At 41.5% G+C, this 23,770-nt stretch overlaps 1 protein-coding gene across 1 annotated transcript in view; it reads left to right on the plus strand.

The window, feature by feature from the left end:
• The window catches only part of mettl16 (methyltransferase 16, N6-methyladenosin), a 40,759-nt gene that overhangs the window by 15,351 nt on the left and 1,638 nt on the right, over positions 1–23,770 (plus strand). The window contains exons 3-9 of the mRNA XM_037677476.1: positions 4,682–4,869; positions 7,593–7,733; positions 9,361–9,476; positions 9,685–9,827; positions 12,273–12,342; positions 13,077–13,166; positions 23,428–23,604. Coding sequence (XP_037533404.1) covers positions 4,682–4,869; positions 7,593–7,733; positions 9,361–9,476; positions 9,685–9,827; positions 12,273–12,342; positions 13,077–13,166; positions 23,428–23,604 — 925 coding nt within the window. The remainder of the gene's footprint in view (positions 1–4,681; positions 4,870–7,592; positions 7,734–9,360; positions 9,477–9,684; positions 9,828–12,272; positions 12,343–13,076; positions 13,167–23,427; positions 23,605–23,770) is intronic.

The following is a 23,770-nucleotide window of genomic DNA, read 5'->3' on the forward strand; positions in this document are numbered from 1 at the left end:
AAAAAAAAAAAAAAACACAATCCGGAAATCACAATGTATGATTTAAAAAAAAAAAAAATTATTTGTGTGTTACTGTTGCAAATAAGTATTTGAACACCTGTGAAAATCAATGTTAATATTTGGTACAGTAGCCTTTGTTTGCAGTTACAGAGTTCAAAGGTTTCCTGTAGTGTTTCAGCAGGTGTGCTCACACTGCAGCAGGATTTTGGGCCATTCCTCCACACAGATCTTCTCTAGATCAGCAAGGTTTTTGGGCTGTCGCTGAGAAACACGGAGTTTGAGCTCCCTCCAAAGATTTTCTATAGGGTTTAGGTCTGGAGACTGGCTAGGCCACTCCAGAACCTTGATATTCTTCTTACAGAGCCACTCCTTGGTTATCCTGGCTGTGTGCTTTGGGTCATTGTCATGTTGGAAGACCCAGCCATGACCCATCTTCAATGCTCTAACTGAGGGAAGGAGGTGGTTCCCCAAAATCTTGCAATACATGGCCCCAGTCATCCTCTCCTTAATACAGTGCAGTCGTCCTGTTCCATGTGCAGAAAAACACCCCCAAAGCATGATGCTTCCACCCCCATGCTTCACAGTAGGTATGGTGTTTGGGGATGGTGCTCATCATTCTTCGTCCTCCAAACACGGCGAGTGGAATTAAGACCAAAAAGTTCTAATTTGGTCTCATCTGACCTCATAACTTTCTCCCATGACTCCTCTGGATCAGCCAAATGGTCATGGGCAAACTTCAGACGGGCCTGGACGTGTGCTGATTTAAGCAGGAGAACCTTCCGTGCCATGCATGATTTTAAACTATGACGTCTTAGTGTATTACCCACAGTAACCTTGGAACCAGGGGTGCCAGCTCTCTTCAGGTCATTGACCAGCTCCTCCCGTGTAGTTCTGGGCTGATTCCTCACCTTTCTTAGTATCACTGATACGCCATGAGGTGAGATCTTGCATGGAGCCCCAGTCCAAGGGAGATTGACAGTCATGTTTAGCTTCTTCCATTTTCTAATAATTGCTCCAACAGTTGATCTTTTTTCACCAAGCTGCTTGACAATTGCTCCATAGCCCTTTCCAGCCTTGTGGAGGTCTACAATTTTGTCTCTGGTGTCTTTGGACAGCTCTTTGGTCTTAGCCATGTTAGTAGTTGGAGTCTTACAGATTGTGTGGGGTGGACAGGTGTCTTTATGCAGCTAACAACTTCAAACATGTGCTTCTAATTTACAATAATAAGTGGAGTGAAGGTGGACTTTTTTGAGGCGGACTAACAGGTCTTTGAGGGCCAGAATTGTTGCTGATTGACAGTTGTTCAAATACTTATTTGCAGCAGTAACACACAAATAAATTATTTTAAAAATCATACGTTGTGATTTCCTTCTTCTTCTTTTTTTTTCTTTGATTATGTCTCTCACAGTGGACATGCACCTAAGATGAAAATTTCAGACCCCTCCATGATTTCTAAGTGGGAGAACTTGCAAAGTTGCAAGGTGTTCAAATACTTATTTTCCTCACTGTATATAGATAGATAGATAAAAAGCAGCTAGAAAGCGCTGCTCGTCAGCACAAAATGATTCCCAGTGCTCTGAGTGTTAAATGCTGCTGAAGGTCACCTCTGTGGGCAGAGATGGAGTGTGCGTTATTGTGTGTTTTCATGCAACTCTGTCTCGGCCGTGGTCCTTTCTCAGGTTTAATGATGTCTTCATCTTTATTTGTCTGAAACGAGAACTCTTCAGAACAAGTGAAGCTGCTCACCTGGCCTGCACCTGTCTTTATCTCACTCGTCTTCACAGTTCAGCTGCAGAATCTCACCTCCTAGCAAGTTTTCCTCTCGCATTTGTCCGACCATGCGTCTGATGCTACATTCATGGCGTAAGCACGCAGCGGCGAACCCTACGTGGCAGCAAAGGCGTAGATCTCGGGCGCGCTCACGCTCCTTCTGCCATCAGCCATTGCTCCAGCGTGGCCGGATTTGCGTGCTCCCCTCGTCTGCTCAGTAGGTGTGGTTGCCATGGAGATTTGCAGTGATGCTGCTGCTTATGGGAGCGATCGGTCTGCATTGCACACTCACTTAGAGGACTAAAAATAGTGTCGGCCTGAGCTACCTCCCTGTTTGAATATTGATCTTGATCTAATGAGAGTTGTGTGTGAGAAATGGAGCGTCATCCTGATAAAGACGTCCCCTCATTTGTCTGGTTCCTCCCAACGTTTCAGGACCGTTTTAAAGTGTTAATTTCATCACTGGGTTGTTTTTTTATCATGGGAAATGGTCAGAGAAAGCAGGCGTTGGTTTCTCTGACAGCTCAGCAGCTGTTCACTCAACATAAATGACTTTATTAGGATTATAGACACAGAATAAAACTGACTGTTTGAGACCCATTTGCTTTTTAATGAACATGGAGAGTTCCTGTCAGCAGGCAGCGGGTGATATGCAGTATTTCAAGAAATAATCCTTTAAATAAAATTTAATTTTACATGTGCGTTTAAAGGGTTTTTATTTGACGTGACTGGATATTGTCCAAAGTTTGTTCCTTCAATTATTCTTGTTAAAATCACATGACATGAGCCTTTTTTTGGTCAGTTTGTGGTCGTTTAGTAAAGATTTTTGTCAGGTTTTTGGCACTGAATCTGGTGACATAACATGTTAGTGACTGGTTAAAATCCACAGGTTAAACCAGTTAACAGGATTGACATTACAACTTGAGCTGCACAGACTGATGTAGTCCCTAACACTAAGTTTTAACACTTGATTTTATTTAGTATATGGAAGTTTTTTGGTCATTTTGCATTCAAGAGAAATGACGAGGAAAATTAATCTATATAAACTTTTATTTGTTGTGGGGAAAAAAAAATGTTTGACTTTCTCTAAATTTGACTTATTTAGAAAAGTAAAACAAATTCAGGATGTTTATGACCGCGTTAAATCCTGTTTGTAGCTTCTCATTTGACAGATGTAATAAAAAACTAATAATAAAAAGACGTTTTCCTCTGTTGGAAAGTGCTCACACCGACCATGTGTGGTGTGAGACGCACCCAATCACCAGGATGCCTAATTGCTTCTGCCAAGGTGCGAAAGCGCTTTGCGACGCTTTAATTACACCTATCTCGCCCACTCGTTCTGCACGACAGCTGAAATCATTAAACGCAGAGAAGACGGGGGACTGAACAAGAGCTGGGAGTAGAGAGTGGGAGGTCTGAGTTGAAAATCTTTGTCCTCAGCGGGAGGGTAAATTGATGGGCTGCTCATCCCTCCTGGTGTCCCTCGTGCGTGTAATACGTGAGTAATGGTGCTTGGTATAAGGAGCGGCAGGTTAATGAAGTGCTGTATTAGGTGCATTGGTAAATTTCTGTCAGGTGGCCTCTGAAGTAAAACAAGCAGACCAGCAAGGCGCTAAAGAGAAATCTGCCTTTTAGTTTATTGTTTATTTGTTAACACAAGGTCGACAGTGCAATGAAAGGTTCAGGATGAGAAGAACCGTTTTGACTCGTTAAAAAAAAAAAAAAAGAAATACTAAAGCATACAATAAAAGTACAAAATAAAGTACCAAAAAGTGAAAAGAAATATATTTACAAGGTCCAAAAGGGATATTGTAAACAACATGACGATGACGTGACACGTGTCACAGATGTGGCTTAGTGCAACGTTATTTTCAATAGTGCAGTATTATTATCAAGAGTTCAGTAATCTGACAGCTTGTGGGTAATAACTGTCTTTGAGTCTTTTTGTGCTTGATGACAGACTCCTGTATCATGTGCCTGAGGGTAGTAGATGGAAGAGTCCTTGTGCTGGGTGAGTGTGGTCCTTAATGATGCTGCTTTACGCAGACATCGACTGTGTTAGATGTCCTGGATGGTGTGGAGACTGCTACCAGTGATGTCCTCTGCTGTTTGCACCACCCTCTGTAGAGCTTTCTGACTGGTGCAGTTCCCATACCACCGTGTGATGCAGCCTGTCAGCAGGCTCTCAGTGGTGCACCTATAACAGTTGGTGAGGATGCTGGTGTTGACACCAAACTTCTTTAGTCTTCTTAAGAAGTCGAGTCTTTGTCTGGCTTTCTTGACCACAGTGTCTGTATGTAAAGTCCAGGACAGATCCTCATGTGAACGTCAAGGAACTTGAAGCTGCTGACCTGCTCCACCTCAGCGTTGTTTATGTAGACAGTGGAGTTCTGGCCTCCATGCTGTTTCCTGACGTCCACTATCATCTCCTTTCTTTTGCTGACATTTAAAGAGAGGTTATTTTCCTGACACCAGCTGGTCAGTGATTTCATCTCATCTCTGTAGGCACTCTCATCATTGTTGGTGATGAGGCTCAAGATGGTGGTGTCATCAGCGCACTTCAAGATGACATTTGAGCTGTACCTGGTGGTACAGTCGTATGTGAAAAGAGATTTGTTCTTAATTTCATGCCTTTTAAAGCTTTTGCTCCCTGTTGTCATCATGACAGCATTGTTTTAAGTCAAATTTTTTGGAAAAGTGGAAATTTGGCAACAACGTTGGTTGGATATCACGAAAGATTGATTTGTTCATCTTAAATCTAAGGAATGGATTTAAGCAAACGTGATTTAAAAAGCATAACTGAACCTAGATATTAACTTTAACCAATCAATGTTATTTTTATTTATTTTGTGTTCATTAAAGAAAAAATAGTGCTGTTATTCTCATGTCGCTCAATGTATTTTTCCTTCAGCGTGAACTTTAAAGAGCCGGAGGCGGTGCGAGCGCTGACCTGCACCCTGCTGAAGGAGGACTTTGGTTTGACCATCGAGATCCCTCTGGAGCGCCTCATCCCCACCGTCCCCCTGCGCCTCAACTACATCCACTGGGTGGAGGACCTCATCGATGGCCAGAAGCAGCCACGCAGGGGCATCGACATCGGTATCGCCAACTCTACATTTATCACCGCCTGCACATAATCTAATACTGAATGGTGATGCAGTCACTGAGGAGTCATACTTCTTAATGCCGTAATGACGAGGTGCACCATGTCCACGTATTTTAAAAAAAAGACCACTTTTCAATCAGCTGAGATGTATAGATCAACTTGGCTAACAGAGTGTCTATTAAGATCAGATGAGGTTTGAAGCTGTCTTAGTCAGAACTTACCATGTAACTACATCTGAACTTGATTTCCTGAATATACTAGTCTTTTTCGTCTTATTCTCTGATAAAGACATTTGGAAATCTGTGCGCACAAATCTGTCACAACAGTTAGTAAATTAGATTAAAAAAAATATATATATATTTAACCTTTATTTTCCCAGAATAAAACCCCATTGAGATTAAAACCTCTTTTTCAAGGGAGTCCTGGCCAAGAGGCAGCAACAAATGCAACACAAAAATTTTTACGCAATTAAAATGTCAAGCTATTAAAAAAACAGATGCATGTCATTGAATTGGCCTCAAGAACTTTTAGTTTGGATGTAAAATCACTGAATGAGATGAATTCAGTCAGTCTCAGAGATTCTTGTAGCAAGAAGAGGGAGCAGCGTGATTGAAAGTTTTCTTACCCGAGCCAAAGGGACAGAAAGAAGCAGCAAATCATGTGAGTGAAAAGTGTAAGAGTCAACATTTCTCAGTACAAATACAGGCCGGCAGGAGTGCCTTTTAAATAAAAGTTAACCAGTGGGAGTTCCTTTGGGCAGCCAGATCAGGCCATCCCACCTTTGAGTAGAAATCGCAATGTGAGTTGACATTTTGCAGTTTTTAATGAACCTCTGAGAAGATAGGTAGACAGAGTCCAGCATATTAAGACATTGTGAGGAAGTAATCATATACAAAAGATCTCCATAGTCCAAAACAAACATAAAAGTTGCAGATAGGCCTGTTGCAATAAACAAAATGAAAATTATCTACCTCATTTTCGTTTATTGGCTTTATCATTTCTTCGTCTCTCTCTCTCTATTGAAGACACTGGATGACAAAAGGCTCAACTCTGGTGCTCTTCATTGACCCCTCCCTTTCTCTTTTTCTTAAAATCCATTTTAACCGTCTAAAATTGTGTTTTTGTATCATTAAAAGCAACTAAGCTAAGAAGCTAAGCTACGAGCTAAGCTAACAGGCTGACCTCGAAAAAAACCTCTGTCTTGTCGAAGCTCCAAAATTCACAGTTGAAACCCGTGCCTTCATGTCAAAAGTTGTTTTTCTCTGCAAAAAGAAATGGAGAACTTGTTTACTGATTTTTTTAATTAACAGCTTTCTGTGAAAAATGCTATACTAAAGAGCTCAAACCACACCGAGCATCTGCCATTTTGAGAACCAAATAAAAGGAGAGACAGCCCATGTTGCGTCAAGGGGCCTCAATCCCGTTTCTTAAAGAGACACGCTGCTCGCTCCCTCACTATCCATCCTTTAATTCACACTGTCTTATACTGCCATCCGGTGGTCAAAAAACAGTACTACATGCAAAACAAATAAACATTTCTTCTTAAATTTGACAATAATTACTAATTACTGTCAAATTTCAAACATCATCATTTATCTCAATAATTTCTGACACAATCAATCACCCAGCAAAATTTGTTATCGTGACAGGCCTAGTTGCAGAAACAAGACGCTTTTTAGCAGTACATGAAAAACACAACTTATTTCGAAAATAAAAGTCCAGCTTTAATTTTAGATGCCACAGCTGATTTTATTTATGAGCATAAATTATAAATCCAGCTCGAGATTAAATACAGTTTATTAATTTTCTGTCTGACCAGAGATCAGCTCTGTAACTCGATGTTAAACACAAACCGACTCCATTCATCGCCTGTTCTACGTCTAAGGGGAAGCTCAGTTCCTTCTGTGTTCACAAAGAGGTCATGTTACCTGCAGGTAATGCACAACACCAACAACATGTACGACTAAACATTTGGACAGACTAGTTACGATGATTTTATTCAACTCAGGCACTAAGTCTGAATTTTGTGGCAACGTTTGTTGTTATTGTACGTCATCCTACAGCTGTAGAGAATTTTAAATGGCTGGTTTTACAAACATAAAAACGTGTGCAAACTTCTCAAACTCTGACCTTTGAAATGTATTTGTCTTTTATACACTGCAGCAAAAGCTGGTACTCAGTTTTGAAAATACTTGTGTAAATAATGTATTTTTCAACTAATTTTATTGGTAACTCTTTATGACTTGGTTTCACGATGCTTTCTGAATGTCGGTCAGTCCTTCCAGCAGGTGATCCGAGTCATTCCACGTGTTCCCGGCGCTCCTTGTGTCGGTCAGAGGAACACTTTGTGATCCCTGCAGATGTGTGTGCTCGTGTGTGCGGTCTTTAGGACTTCAGGTCACTGACTGTCAACCCTGAAACCTTTAAAAAGCAGAATGAGGCTGTCTTTGATGGATCACGTCTGGCTGTCTCTTTAGTAGTGGACTGAATATTGCAGCTTATATGACTGATTTCATTATCCCTGCTGGAACTGACATTTATTGGCTAATCAGGCCAAGATATTTAGGAGGACATCAGATCAAATGATTTCTACTTTAAACACCAGCGCGTGTTTTTCTTCTCAATCATCAACAGCCACAATAAATCCTAACACTGCACTGACAGATTAATAATCTGTGTCAGGTACCTAAGATGTGCACGTTTCCTGTTTCCTCAGGCACCGGTGCGTCTTGTATCTATCCTTTACTGGGAGCCACGATGAACGGCTGGTACTTCCTCGCCACAGAGGTCGATGACATCTGCTTCGACTATGCAAAGAAGAACGTGGAGCAGAACAACATGTCTGACCTGATTAAAGGTGAGTCTGGTTTAGAGCACCGGTTGGTTTTCAGTCTTTTGACCCGAGTGCCTCTTTGTGCCACCTCCTAGTCTCCAAACTATAATTTATTAAATATGTTTTGACAGTCTTGGTGCAACTATTTTTTTTATTGTTCTGGGAATATTTCTCAGACACTGAATCAGCTTGAAGGCAGTCTGGCTCTTTGTTCAAGCTGAGCTATTGTAGATCCTCTAGAAGTTTAAATTAGTTTTTTGGTCACATAATAGATTTATCATCTGATGTGGCTGTTGTTTTAATCAAAAGTTGCATCCTTATACTATTTGCATGCATTTGATGAGCTGTTTTACTTTTTTTTGTTTTAATGCAACTCTTTAATAGAGGACATAATTTGAATGAGGAGCTTTTGAATCCTTTCAAAAATCACCACAGGAGTGGGCATTTTAAAGTCAGCTGTTAAAGGTCAGACAGTAAAATGTGGCCGGCTTTGAGTTACTTGTAAGATTTTAGCACAATAATGAAGTCAACAAATAAAGATGAGATAAAGAATAAAGCAGGATTTGAACAATAAATCAGATATTTTTTTAAATGGGGTGGATTCTGTGGCAAGGTTGTAAACAAATAGTATCTCACCTGTTGTAGATAACATTTACATGGTAAATGGACTGTATTTATATAGCGCCTTTCTATCTTATCAAGATACTCAAAGCTCTTTACACTACAATCTGTGTCCTCATTTACCCATTCATTCATTCAACCTTTACCCATTCATACAGCACTCTACTAGATCTCTACAAAACTAATCGAACAAATCATTCTGCAAAGACTAATCAGTGCTTTATCACATTCAGTGTCTTGTTGCATTACATGATTATTCCAGCAGAAATATTGTGACATTCCTGCTGGAAGTGTTACAGCTAGCTGCTGGTGCTGCTATGTTTTCTTGAAAATAACCATAAGCATTCTATGTATACAACTGTCCTACAAAATTGTTAATAATGTAAAGGTGTTGGATAAAATAAATATTCTTTCATCATCTTTTTACTCAAATAAGCCACTCTGAGGACACGAGAAGATTTTCAACCCAGTTTACTCCTTGCAGCGGGGGCAAAGTTAACATACAGGCTTACACAGATGTTACATTGTAGCTTTGGTCACATGGTCTGCCCGTGGACAGTTTAAAGAAGTGCCTTTTTATAAAGCTTATAAGACAGAGACAAGGTCAAGACGACCTCTGCTTTCCAGCTTACAGACGACGGAGGCCTTGGAGTTCTTCAGAGAGCTCTGAGCTGTCTCTTGGCAATAAAGCAACTCTAACTCACACACATTAGTATAACATTAGTTACTGATAACCATCCATAACTTTTATCTAAATTCCCCTGACTTAAGTTTTTATAGAAGTGTTTGCTTGAAGTGCTTTGAAATATTTCAGATTACAGTCTTTTAAAAATCGTAGAGATCCATTTTGGCCTTTTCCTCGTTCGTTAGTTCGTCAGTTCTGTCAGAATTGAACTCAGTTTCTTCAAACTGAGGTCATTAGAACTATCTACAAACAGGTAAGATGTTCATTGTCCAAAACCTTTCCATAGAGCCCCACTTCAAAAGGCCCATAACGTCAGCACAGCTAACCTGGTCTGGTTGCTTTCAGTGGTCAAGGTCCCACAGAAGACGTTGCTGATGGACGCTTTGAAAGAAGAGACAGAAATAGTTTACGACTTCTGCATGTGCAACCCGCCTTTTTTTGCAAACCAGCTTGAAGCGAAGGTAAGCGTTTTTGTTCTCCACATTTTGAAACGTTTTATTCGCCTCTGACCTGAGTGTTTTAGTTGGTTCTTTGAGTAAACTCAGCTTGTGCTTAAAGGCTGGAGCAGCTCGGACATGAAACACTTATTTGTTTACGTGATTCTAAAAGGCCTCTAATAGGATTTCCTCCTAATCTCTGTCTGTCTTGTTGCGCTCTCTTTTCCTCCAGGGGGTGAACTCCAGGAACTCCCGGCGAGCTCCTCCCAGCTCGGTGAACACAGGAGGGGTGACTGAGATCATGGCAGAGGGAGGTGAGCTGGAGTTCGTCAAGAGGATCATCCATGACAGCCTGCAGCTCAAGAAACGGCTCCGGTGAGGGGAAATAAAAACGAGACTTTTTGATAATTCTTAGGTCCCGTTTCATCTAAATCTAAATTTAAAGTCTGGACTTTATTCTGTTATCTTGTATCGTGTGCGCTGCAGTTTTGATGGATCACTGGGTCAGTGTGGTGTAAATGGCAGATGGATTGCTGCACACTGATGGAGTTGTCACCCTCAGTTGCTGGAATGATTCTGGCACACGCACACCTTGTTCTGTATCCAGGAGCCCACAGGGAGCAGCTGTGTTTGGGTTGATGGGTGGGGGGGTGTCTCTTTACCTTCCCCCACATTAGCGGGGTTGTCACCGGGGCAGCGGAGTGAGACCTGGGCAGAGTGGAACCATTAAAACTTGTTAGACGTGCCACACCTGCTCCGCCTCATACAGGGAGGTGTGTGTGTGAGTGTGATGCTTCAGTGGAGAGACGAGCGTCCTGAGAGGATCTCATGTTAACACCTGCCTGTCCTCTTACGTGTCCCTGTGTCACGCTCATGCAGCGAGGAGAGACGGTCGGAGCGAATCCAGATTTATTGAAGTTCAAAGCTCCAGACAAACCAACCACATCCAGCTGTCACTCCACAAAGCATGCTGGGACAGCTGAGCTAGCAGGTGTCCATGGAAACGGTGCCAGCTGTTAACGTTTGGTCCAGGGAGACACCCCACCACCCCGAACTGCTCCTCCTTCCTCTCTTTCCAGCAAAAGCTAATTACTGTCAGACAGGAGCTCAAAGCTGCGTTTAAACTGATGCAATAATTCATTGTGTTATTGATAGGGAAATGATTATTTCTTGCATCCAGACTTTAATTACACGCCTGTGGTTTGGAAATATGAAGAGGGAAGACTGAAAGCTCCTGCAGCTGCACTCTTTGATTCTTCAAACGCTGCTGGTGGATCAGGTTCTGGGTGTTTCTCCTCCCCACTGTGAGGAAAAGTGGCAAACATCTGCGATTATTAGAGGTGATCAATCTTTTGTTATGTCAGCTGAAGCTCGACACGTCCCCCGACATCCTCATCCCTCCCTAACCAACATGTCAGTCCTTTTTACAACCCAACACAAGTTGAACTTAGGCCAGTCGCGATAAACGATAAATCAATTAATCGCATGATAAATCAAAATTATCAACCTCATTTTCATTTATCGGCTTTATCATTTATTTGTCTCTCTTTCTACTGAAGACACTGGATGACACAAGGCTCAACTCCGGTGCTCTTCATTGACCCCCTCCCTTTCTCTTTTCTCTTTAAAATCCATTTTGATCGTTAAAAGCAGCTAATTTGAGAAGCTAAGCTAACAGGCCAACCTCGGGGGGTGGGGGGGGACCTCCGTCTTGTCGAAGCTCCAAAATTCACGGTTGAAACTTGTGCCTTTGTCTAAAAAGTTGTTTTTCTCTGCAAAAAAGCTGAAAACTTGTTTACTGATTTATTTTTTTTTTTAATTAAAAGCTTTGTGTGGCAAATGCTATGCTAAAGAGCTCAAACCACACCGAGCTTCTGCCATTTTGAGAACCAAAGAGAGACAGCTCATGTCACGTTAAGGGGCCTCCCTCCCATTTTTCTTAGAGACACACTGCTCGCTCCCTCACTATCCATCCTTTGGTTCAAACAGTCTTATACTGCCATCTGGTGGTTGAAAACAGGTACTACGCTCAAAACAAATTAAACGTTTCTTCTTAAATTTGACAATAATGACTAATTATTGTCAAATTTCAAACAATATTATTGTGCCCAGCAAAATTTGTTATCATGACAGGCCTAGTTGAACTGTTTCCATGATGTCTTTTTTTCTTCTTTTCTAAATACGTGCAACAGCAATTTTTTGTGCACTTCTGGCTATATCATTCTGTGCAAAAACGCATTTGCTTTGAGAAATTGGAATAAAAAAAATAGAATTGTAGAAAACGCATATAAGTGCGATAAAGGACTATGTTTATGTTTTTCCCAGAAGCTAATTGTCATTAGGGTTACTTGCTGCAGCAGCTGTACATGTGGATCAGCATTAACAGAGTTCACAGATGCTAATGTTGTCCCTCCTCCACACCAGCCCAGATGTTTGTTTGAACTGTGAAGCGATAAGCTGCAGGTCGTCTCCACTCTTTAGCCCAGAGGATGCAGCGTGACCCACCTCGCGTCCAGACTCCCTCATGTGTTCATCTCTCCTCCATCTGCCCCAGCTGGACTCCACCCCCCACTCATTGATTAACCTCATGTCTTTATTGCACAGTAGAGATTATTGATCAGGCCTCCACCTCGGGAACACTTCAAAACAGCCTTTTCTGGGCTGCAGGACCGAGCTCACCGGATGTTTTGCTGCTTTTCCTGGCTTCACCTTTGTGTTACTCCCTAAAGCTTCCCTGTGGTCGTTTGATCTCTGCTTTGTAGTTTGTGTCTGGCCTGTGAGCCACAAACAGCTGGCTGATGTGCATTTTTCTTTCTGCAGGTGGTACAGTTGCATGTTGGGCAAGAAATGTAGCCTGACACCTTTGAAAGAGGAGCTGAGGAAGCAAAGGGTGAGTTTCCACAAAGAATGAGGAGAAAGAAAAAACACACACTGGTCAATGAGAGTTTCTGATCTCAGTTTGTTCTTAGAGGAACAGCTCAGGTCTGGCATTGATAACAGCTGGTTAAAACAAGCTAACGAGTCACGAATGAGCCAGTTTCTGTTTTGTAAGACACCCCGTCTAATCCACTGTCTGCTCCTGCCTCCACTCCACCTGCTGCCGAGGACTGAGGCTGCCGTCGCTGCTCATCAGACGGAGTGCAGCGTTGGCCAACATCCAGGGAGGAGACCGATTCCTCATTTTAACCACAGCGTAAAATTAAAAAAACTTATTTAGTTAATGTGCAGATACGTTTATCACTTATTAGTTTATTCTCTCTTAACTGTTTCCTGCTAATTAGAGCTTCATTTTTCAACTCGAGGAGCTTTTGAACCATCAGAAAACAAGTTTGTTGGTCATAGGTGGAGTTTTATGCAAAAACTGATGAGATTATCTAAACAGGAATCACGAACAATCTAATCTGTAAACAAAGATAAACTCTTAAAATCCAAGTTCACAGATCATAAACTATCTGAGAATGGCAACAGATGAACCTTTAAATTCCTGCTTTTCTCACCGTTTGGTTCTTTGTTTTTATGTAGTAAAGAAAATCACAAAACTGTGGAAACAGGTTTGTTCAAACAAACCTACCAGACCGAAGTGGGAAACTGGTTCTGACTTTTGTCGTTTGTTGTCTTTGTCAGGTGCCTAAAGTGACCCACACTGAGTTCTGCCAGGGACGGACCATGAGGTGGGCGCTGGCCTGGAGTTTCTATGAAGACGCCGTTGTTCCTGTGAGTTTCAGGCTCACTTTATTTTATAACACACATTCACAAAATAAAAATCAGAGAGCTCAAAGAAAGGGAACACGTTTAATTACAATCCAATTTATTTCAATCATGCCCTTATTTTAATCCCATTATAGTGGCTTTATGAATCACTTCAACCAATTTTAGTTTATAAAGAGTTATTAGCTGAAAGCTTGCTAAAGGTGCTCAGCTGAAGGATGATGCTTCTTTTAGGTTCTGTTTCAGGTCCTTTACAGTTTATAGTTTCCTTTTTCTCAACAACATGACTTTCATGTACTTTTCATCTGCTGCAGATCTCTTCACTTCCCTCATTATTATTATTATTATTATTATTATTAGGACACACACTGCACATAAGGTTATGATATGCAAATTTTGGGGTGTACAGTTCTTTTGAGATCACTTATGTCCAATAAATTGTGAAATCTTTAACGTTTTCTTAAGCGCAGCTAAAAAAAAAACAGAAAGAAATTGTGTTTTTGTAACTGGCTGCTGATTAGTGGGTAACAAAGTGCATAAAATGTTTGTTTAGACACACCGCTGGTTCATTCCTTGAGTTTAGGAGTCTTTTAGTGGTCAAATAATTCAAATAGTGGATTTAATAGCTTAACAAAACGAAAAGAAAAAACCCAACAATGTCAGCCCGAGAAACCACCAAACCAAACTGATTCTCCACCAACAGCTTACTCCAAAGTGGAAAAAAAAAAACCAGTATGTTGGTGCTAAGATGGCTTCTGGGACACGCCCTCTCCCTCGTCAACGGTCATGTCAAACGGGTTCAAAACACTAAAGTCCATGCTCATTAATCCAGTTATAAATCCAACAATGTTCAGTGACCTCATTGAACATTGTTGGATTTTATACTTGGATTAATGAGCATGGACTTTTGGTAAAAAGAAAAAAAAACTTGATCAGAAACAAATAACCACAAAAAAAAAAAGATGTAATCTGAGTGTGAACAAGATAATATGGAACTACTGTATATTAGGATTTGATGAGGCTTGGTCACAAATAACACAAAATGTGAGAAAAAAATCAATTTGAACTATTTCTAGAGTTAAACAAAAAGCCAATTAAAATAATTTGAAAAAATAAAAACTAGTGCTGTTGCTCATCAAAACTTGCTTCAGCATTTTGTATCACCTGGAAACCTGTATCTGAAAATAGTTTGAAATCCTAAAAACTCTTTTTGGGGCAGGTCGCTTCACGTGGAAGGTCAAGTCAGCGCCGTCTTGAGTAAATAAATGTCTGGACAGTTGATTCCTAAAATGTTCAGGTCCCAAAACAACAAACTTGATCTTGGGTTTTAAGCAAAAACTCTTTAAGATCACAATTTTCTGCTTCTAAATTCAGACAACAAGCTGCTTTCTGGCCTTGTTGATCAAATGATCTGTGTTCAGATTGAGTCACTGGAGCAGGTTAACAAAACCTCGGGTCCAGCTGGTTTAGATTCAGAACCAAACATTTACACCCAGTCTGCTCTTTCAATTATGCACCACGTCTGTCCTGTCAGGTCGTCTCCTCCTCAACCAGCCCTGCTTCGTTAATGTGCGCTCCTCTCCTCCAGGGAGGTGTTTATGGGGTCACCACCAGGCTGTAGCCAGGCAACAGTTGCCGGGGCACCGACTCGTCTGGACCGGAAGAAAGTCGGAGCTGAACAGAAATACTCAAAACACCGAGCGAGGGTGAAAAACGAAGCTGCGGCGTTGGGTGGAGGCGACGATGGCTGCTGGAGTCGACTCTGCTTTAGCTTTTAAAGCAGCTGAGCAGAATGATTGGCCTACATTTCTGCCTCCTCCTCCACAGTCACGCAGACCCACCGTGATTCACTTCGGGAGTGGCTCGTCGTCATAGACAGCCCGACCCCCCCCAGCATGTGCGTTTACTGTGTGGTGTAAATGCTACACGACGGAGGTTTCCGCACATCTGATTCTTCGCATGGTTCACTTCCTAATTGTGCGTGCACGATTCTGTAGTCGCCTGTTACATGTGTGTGTGTCTGACGACATGTTCATTAATGTTACACACAATAACACGTGACAGCTGCGACCTACTTACTCAACTTAACCATTTATACTATTTGAAACATCTGGATTCACGAGGGTTTCCTGAAGCTCAGCTGAAGGGTGATTTTATAGTTGATAAATGTAAAAATCAGCCAGATGATTATTTTGTATGATTAATGTTTGACTTTTAGAGTCGATTCAGTTTATTTATATAGTATCAAGTCACAACAGAAGTTATCTCAGGGCACTGAACAAATACATTCATATAGATCGTGTTGAGTCTTCACTTGCAGTCTCCCATCCTGAGCAAGCACAAAGGCAACAGTGGAAAGGAAAAACTCCCTCATAACAGGAAGAAACCTCCAGCAGAACCAGACTCTACACAAGCAGACATTTGCATCAACCAGCTGGGTTTTAGAGGACAGGAAGGAAAAACAGACACAGAATGGAGGTGAGCAGGTCCCCACTAGGAGGAAAGACGAAATATATCCTGTTAAGATAGAAATAATTACAAATAACTATTCATTTGTGATTATTCATTTCATGAAATTAGGTCATTTTGTCCTCTAGTAGTCTAAGCTTATAGCAGCATAGGATAAGGGATATGTCAGGAAACTAAGTCAACCCTAACTAGGATTTATCAAAAAGGAAACTCTTCAGCCCAGTCTTAAAACTGGATAATGTGTCAGCCTCATGGTCAGAAACTGGAAGTTGGTTCCACAAGAGAGGAGCCTGATAACTGAAAGATCTTCCTCCCATTCTGCTTTTAGAAACTCTAGGAACCACAAGTAAGCCTGCAGTCTGAGAGTGAAGTGCTCTGTTAGGAAAATATGGAACAATAAGATCTGTAATACAATATGGAGCTAGGTCATTGAGGGCTTTGTAGATTAGAAGTAAGATTTTGAATTCTATTCTGGATTTGACAGGGATCCAATGGAGAGAAGCTAAAACTGGAGAGATATGATCTCTCCCACTAACTCCAGTTAAGACTCTGGCAGTAGCATTTTGGATCAACTGAAAAGAAGTATTTGGACACCCAGATAATAAACCATTGCAATAGTCCAGTCTAGACGTGACAAATACATGATGTTGATATGACAGCAATGCAGCACATGGTGCTGAAACAGAAAAATCTAAACACAAATAAATTTTAAGAGCAGATTTAACAGTAAAGTAAATCAACCAGAGTGCTTTGTTGTTGAGTTGATCAACAAGGATCAGTTAATATAAACACAAAATACAAATAGTAGGAAAAAAACAACTGAAAACTTAAATTCAACAAAGGCCTGGCATTCCTTGAAGGAATATCGCCCGCCTCCCTTTATGCCAGACTTTTAAATTAAGTTATTTTAAGATGAGAAGGAGTTAAAGTTGTTTTGGTCAAACCTTGGAAATGATGTCATGTGCGTATCCAATGCTGCATCTCGCGAGATGTTAGCTCTCGAATTATATGCTGAGGATGACTCTCGGCTACTACCACACCAATTGTTGGTTCTACATCCGCCATATTGACAGAATTTTAACCATTTGTGGGTTTGCTAAGGTTCTGTGGCAGCCATCTTTGATTAGGTGGACAAAAAGTTGACTAGTTGTAGCTGTGCAGGTCGGATCACAGCTGACCCTGCTCACCCTGCACACAGACTGTTTGAACCACTCCCCTCAGGCAGGAGGCTTCGGTCCATTCGGACCAGAACCTCCCGCCATAAGAACAGTTTCTTCCCCTCTGCTGTTGGACTCCTGAACACTCATAATGCTACCTCATAATTTCTGCTTTGGTCACATTACATCTGTATTATAATTGAATACTCCATCTGTACTGTTTTCTAAGCTTTTTTATTATTTTCTATTGTATGGGTGTACATATGGTTATGTTATGGTTTTAATTTTACTTTATTTGTGGGTGTACACAGGCTTATGTCTTATGTAATGTTCTCATTTTTACTTAATTTTTACTTTATTTTTACTTTATTTTACTTTACTACTATTCGCACCTTATGTCGAAGCAAATTCCTAGTTTGTGAACCTCGTTCATTGACATGGCGATAATAAACTGATTCTGATTCTGTGCATACAATGATTACTTTCTACACATATTTTGCTAACACATCAGATAAATGAACATGTGCACACATGCATGAACACCTCAGCCGTCAGCGGTGGGCGATCGTGTTTTATGTCTGATTCTAGTTATAAACTAAAGACAGGAGGTGAGTCTTGACTATGACTGTAATATCTACAGGCAGGGTGGTGTGTGAATAGAAATCAACTTGTACAGGGACCTGGGGCAGCCACTTGGAGAAGCTCAACCTGCTTTGTTTTAATCTCTGCTGGAAAAGTCTTAAAGAAAGTGGCAAGTTGAGCAGAAAGCTGGTGTGGAGTAACCCCCGCTCTGTGATTGTTTGTTTGGATCTTAGGAGAGCGAAGATGAAGAGCACGAGCTGAACGTCTAAATAAAGACTTTTGTTGAACAGACAGAAGAGGCACGTTTAAAAGGACGTGCAGACAGAGCAGCCACTCACCGTTGCTCATTCAGGCCTCTGGCTCGAGGTCGGATCAGGAAAGTCCGTGCAGAGGTTTGGGATTTAAAAAAAAAAAAAAAGAAGTGGGGGTTGGGAAGAAGCGGAATATAATTTCCAGTGTTTGCCTGCAGGTGAACTCCTCAGCGCTTCATCTCCTCTGGGTGCATCTTTCTACTTTTGTGAACATACTTGGCATCCAGAAAGAGTGGCTCCTTTTGGACTTTTAGGTTTTAAAGTGTCTTATATTTTATAAATTGGGTCAAGTTTCCACAGCAACATTGTCCTCTCCTGAGTGGGGGCTAGCAGTGAGGTGATGAATAATGGAGGGAAAGAGCAGCGGATTCAGAAGAGGACAGGACTCGTGTAAAACTGTTGGTGTGTTTCAGTTTTGAAGTCTGCTTGCATGTTTGTAAATCTTTGCGCTGGTTAAAGGATTTGTGTCGAGGTTCAGCTTCATGGAGTTGATTGATTTGTTTTTTGTGTGTGCGCTGAGCTGCAGGGCTCACAGACTGTGGAGGGAGACCTCTGAGACAATAAATTAAAGAAGCAGCGTCCATTGTCGGCCCATCCACAAAGATCTGAAGTACGAACACAAACCAAATGTCTTGTAATGTTTACTTCTTTAATGTGAAGCTTAGATCAGTGCAGAGTCTGCTGTTTGTAGGTCAGTCGGCCATGCTGTCGGCTCCATCAGCGCTGCTGCAGACCCCTGCTGCCCCCTCCCCACCCTGACTGCAGTGACTCACAGGTGCAGCATCTCGTCAGATAATGACCTCCACCATCTTCACAGCGCTACGGGCGATGGGACAAAAGCAGCTGTCTGATTGGCTGCAGGTTCTGGCGTTGTTGGAGCACTCTCTTGTGTTTGGCAGCACAAATCCATCTTTTTTATATTGATACAGCGTACATGTAACAACTGGGAATCATTTACAAATATCAAAAAATATTTATTTTCTTATGTTTTGTTTAGTAACAAAATAACTTTGTTATTCGGAAAGAAGAGCAACAGAATAAAACGGCAAATATGTAGATTGTTGGTTCTCTTTCAGTCAGACAGTTTGACGCACGTCTGAAAAAGCTCTTTCTGTTGCAGGATGAAACGCACTGGAATTGGATTTTTGATTTTTTTTTTTGTCTTTGAAAAACGTCCAAATAGCCTAAAAGGTGTGACCCATGTTAAACAGAGTGCACGCTGCCCTCTGTTGGCAGCTTTGTGTTACTTTCAAACTTAATAATTACCAGCTTTTAAACAGAAACTGTGGACCCAAAGAGCATAATTATTATTATAAGCAGAGTTTAAAAAAAAAAAATCTCTGACATAGGACAGAAAGGGATTCCAGGTTATTTTTAAAGAAACAGCCTAACGAGTCAAACCAGATTAATTTTTCTAATAAAAATTAAAATTACCTCTCTAATCTGCTTGTATATGTAGGTGAGGCTACATATTTGCTGTTAATTACCCTCCTGATCTGCAGTGTCAAGGATCGCACGTCCTTTTTATCAGGAGAGAGAGAGAGCACTGGGCCACACCTCAAAGAAGACAGTAAATACACTAGGAGGGAAATTGTCTCCAGTTAATGTAAGAAAAGTCTCAGACCAGAGCTTTTTTCATGGACGGACAGCTCCGGAGTGTGCGAGTCGTTTGCTGTAGCCTAGGACAGATGGGGGGTCTGTGTTCACTCTTTAAAAACACTGCAGCACCAAGTCTTTCTCCCATACAGTTTCTAAGACCATGGGAGCATTTCATTGGTTCCAAATATTTAAATAAATAAAACGCATCACTCCTCTCAGTGAGGGCAGAGTTGGCAGAAACACGTCAAGATCAGAGAAGTTCACTAGTTTAAAACAAGACTTGATAATGACACCATTTATAGACTAGATTATTAATATTATTATTTAGAGCAGAGGTGAGTCTCTACATAACTCCTGCAGCACAGGGGCCCATTGCGGCCTGATCAGGCTGTAAAAGCTGCTTCATGAGACAGTGGTTTAGCCTCGAGCCCTCTTTGATCAGCTGGTGTTGACTCAAGATGAGACAAAAACAGAATGATGAGCAAACAAGGTTCAACTCTGTTTAAACTAGTAAAAACTCTCAAAGCCTAATCGAGAACAACCTGAGAGACAACAAGTTTATGAAACACTTTTACTATTTTTGGTTGGTTTGCAGAGGAGGCAGCACGGTGGTGCAGTTGGTAGAGCTGCTGCCTCTCAGCGAGCAGTTCGCCTCGGTTCAAATCCTGGTCCGGGAGCCTTTCTGGGTGGAGTTTGCATGTTCTCTCCGTGCATGCATGGGTTTTCTCCGGGTACTCCGGTTTCTTGTCTCTGTGTCCCTGTGATGGACTGGAGACCTGTCCCCCACCTCGCACAGTGATGGTTGGACATGAGCACCAGTGACCCCCTCAACCCGAAAAGAAAGAAGCGGTTAAAGAATAGTGGATGGATGGATGCAAACTGTTGGCTTTATGTAGTGTTAAAGCATTTTTGAGATTTATAAAATGTGCCTTTTGTATTTTCCTAATCTGAATAAATATGAAAATAGATTTAAAAACGATTTTAATGATCATCTTGATGCATCTACCTCATTAAGCCTGCAGTTTAAAGTTACTTGTTACATTTTATTAAATTAAACATAAAACCAACTAGAGAAATTGCAATTCCTGCGTAAACACAGTGTGAATGCTTATTGCTGAAGAACTTGCTGACAAACAGCTAAAATTAGCTAAAAACATGCTGACATGTAGCTGAAATCTAAGAAAAAGCCTAAATTAGAAGAAGACGGCAGAAAGAACACATATTTGCTGAATTTGTTTTAAATAAGCAGAAATTGGCACAAAAATTAGTAAATTAGCTAAAAAAAAAGTTGAAATAAAAAACTAGCTGAAAAGGCAGAAAGAAGCTTAAACACAGCTCGTGACAGCAGGAGGACTGAGATGGCGGTAAGGAGGGGCTCGGCAGGCTGCTGGGAGGAATGGCCATTGCTCGGGGAGGAGTTCTGCTTGGTGTATTATGAAATTCTTTATCAAAAGGGCTCGTGAAACGGTCGGCACATATTCAGACAAATGGAAAAAATGAAAGACTGAAGCTGTTACTGCTAGGATAAATTAGTGTCCTTTATTATCCTGCCACAGAAAACAGCCAAGCAAAAAACAAACATGTACACTCGTACACTCTTAACACAGATTGATATGAAATAACTTCTCACCGTGACACTGGCCGGGAAGTCGTTTTCGACCCAGGTAAAGGAGAATCACATCAAAATGGCGTGTGGCACCAGCGCGCGTCTGATCCATCACAGGACTTCCCAAGATTAAGTTGCCTGTCACACTTCCTTTATACTTTTCTTCCCTGACCGGATCGCGTGAGAGCATTCAAAACAAGTTTGATGGTTACCAGAACAACGGATCTAATTAAACCATCATCAAAGTGATGGCTCATCCTTCCAGTAAGGAGCGCCTGTGACCGTAAAAGCGGGCCAAAGCTTCCAGGTCAAGAGCACTCCTAATGCTTATTAAAGCATTCCTAAAGAGCACCCCTCCGTCCCTTCTGCAAACCATCAAAGAGTGTATAAATATTATAAGCAACACACACACACAAAGTATATGTTTGAACAGGCATAAAGGCGACCCAACACCTCATAAAACATAATACAAAATACAATCCCTAATATGTGAATAACACGTTGTATAAGTGTGTTTAAATAAGTGTAATATAGGTCTAGATTGACATAAAAGCATTAAAATAATAATTTCTATATCACTTGGCATTCAGTCAGTCCTGCTGCCCAAGAGGACGAGGGTCTGCTGGGTCTGGGTGGACGGATCGCCATCTGCAGACAGTCTCTTCGGATCTGTTATGGGACGGACTGCTACAAGAGATCCTTCCTGTTCTAAACTATCAGCATCTAGAACAACTCTGATACCAAGATGAGCTACAACAGCAATTAATTTCCCTTTGGGATTAATAAAGTATTTTTGGATTGAATTGAATTGAAATTACCAGAAGGAAGTGGAGAGAGAGCACATTTTTGCTGATTTTTAAGCTGAAAAAAGTGCAAAAAATGTGGAATTAGCTGAAAAAGCTCAAATTAGCATAAAACCGCTAAATAGTAGCTGAAATAGCAGAAAAAGCTGAAACTTGCAGAAATAAGCTGAAAGGAGCATAAAGCAGCTGAAAGTAGCTGAAGTTTATTTTTTTATTTTCACAAGGAAGCTGAAAGAAGCTGAACAAAATGTAAAAGGAGCAGTAAAAGGTTGTGAACAGATCTAAAGATTTGAAAGATGTAAAATGAGCTCATTTCATTTTTTATGAGGAAGGAAAAGGCTAAATATTTCAAGAAGCTAAAGTTGCATCAATACCAAAAGTCACAGCAGGATTGTGCTGAAGGAGCTGAATGTTTTGATATGATTTGTTGAAATGGCACCAAAAATTTGCGGAATGAGAAACACGCTGAAAATGTACAGAAGAAAAATGGATCACAATAGTGTGAACGCTTCAAAAACATTCACACGGTTATCCTGAACTGCATCAAACGGTGCAGTTTAAAAGAGTGTACTTCAGAGGTGTTCCAGATGTGGACCTGCACTCGATGTAAACCTAACACTGCTGAATCCGTTAATCTTCGTAGTTTACACACGAGTGTAAATATGAACTGATGCAACACATTTGATGTCTTGAACTCACACCGCTCGTCTGTGGACTTCACTGACGTATTTTCAGTCTTCGGCTGTTTCTGCAGCTAAACAAACAGACAGACAGCGTTGTCAGCAAAGATTTTGCTCACATTAATCACTGATGTGAGAAAAACATTGTGTGTGTGGCTTTTTTTGAGTCTTCATGACTTTGCAGTGAGCATCTTTAACACTTGAATCTTGTTTTTGGGGGGTTTCTGTCTGAGATCATATGACAGGTGCACGTTCATACACACTGACAGGTGCACGTTCACACACACTGACAGGTGCACGTTCATACACACTGACAGGTGCACGTTCATACACACAGACAGGTGCACGTTCATACACACTGACAGGTGCACGTTCATACACACTGACAGGTGCACGTTCACACACACTGACAGGTGCACGTTCACACACACCGACAGGTGCACGTTCACACACACTGACAGGTGCACGTTCATACCCACTGACAGGTGCACGTTCATACCCACTGACAGGTGCACTTTCATACCCACTGACAGGTGCACGTTCATACACACCGACCTACACACCGACAGGTGCACGTTCACACACACCGACAGGTGCACGTTCACACACACCGACAGGTGCACGTTCACACACACTGACAGGTGCAGGCGGTGGCCATACCTCAGTTAGGAACGAGGTTTGATTCAGTGTTTGGAGCAAAAAGACAACAAAGCTTAACTCCTGTACAAAACCTATTTTAAATTTTATTGGAATTATTTGTACACTGATATTAAAAAGAATCAAAAAGAAGACAGAGGAGTAGAAAGTTTTGAATTTGGTGAAGTGTGCAGGTTTAAACTCCAAAGTGTGTAATAAACCTGGATAAAAAAACATTCTAGCATGACTGGTCTTGAATTACTGGTCCCACAGCTACCAGAGCAATCAAATAGACTTTTTGTTTATCTGACCCCTTTAATGCTGCATTTGTTCAAACCTTACACAAAGTTAAAGCTCCTCAGTGTTACGTGTTCTCAATAATATCCCATCTTCTTAATCGTCTCCGGCCTCTGTTTTATTCCAGTCTCCTCCCAGTAAGAAGCGTAAACTGGAGAAGGCTCAGAAACCTCTGTCCTTCACGCTGCCAGAGGCTGGACTGAAGGAGCTGCAGGCCAAGGCCTCCGCTGCCGGCTGCGCAGACGACTGCAGCTCTGTGGACAGCGTCACCGCCCTGCTGGAGAAAACACTCACAGAGCTGAGGGTGAGCTCCACATGCACACCACCACAGCTGCATACACCACCACCACAGCTGCATACACCACCACCACAGCTGCATACACCACCACCACAGCTGCACACACACCACCACAGCTGCACACACACCACCACAGCTGCACGCACACCACCACAGCTGCATACACCACCAC

This window comes from Nematolebias whitei, chromosome 6 (genome assembly GCF_014905685.2).
Source record: "Nematolebias whitei isolate Nwh7 chromosome 6, NemWhi1, whole genome shotgun sequence".
In the NCBI taxonomy this organism is placed as follows: Eukaryota; Metazoa; Chordata; class Actinopteri; order Cyprinodontiformes; family Rivulidae; genus Nematolebias; species Nematolebias whitei.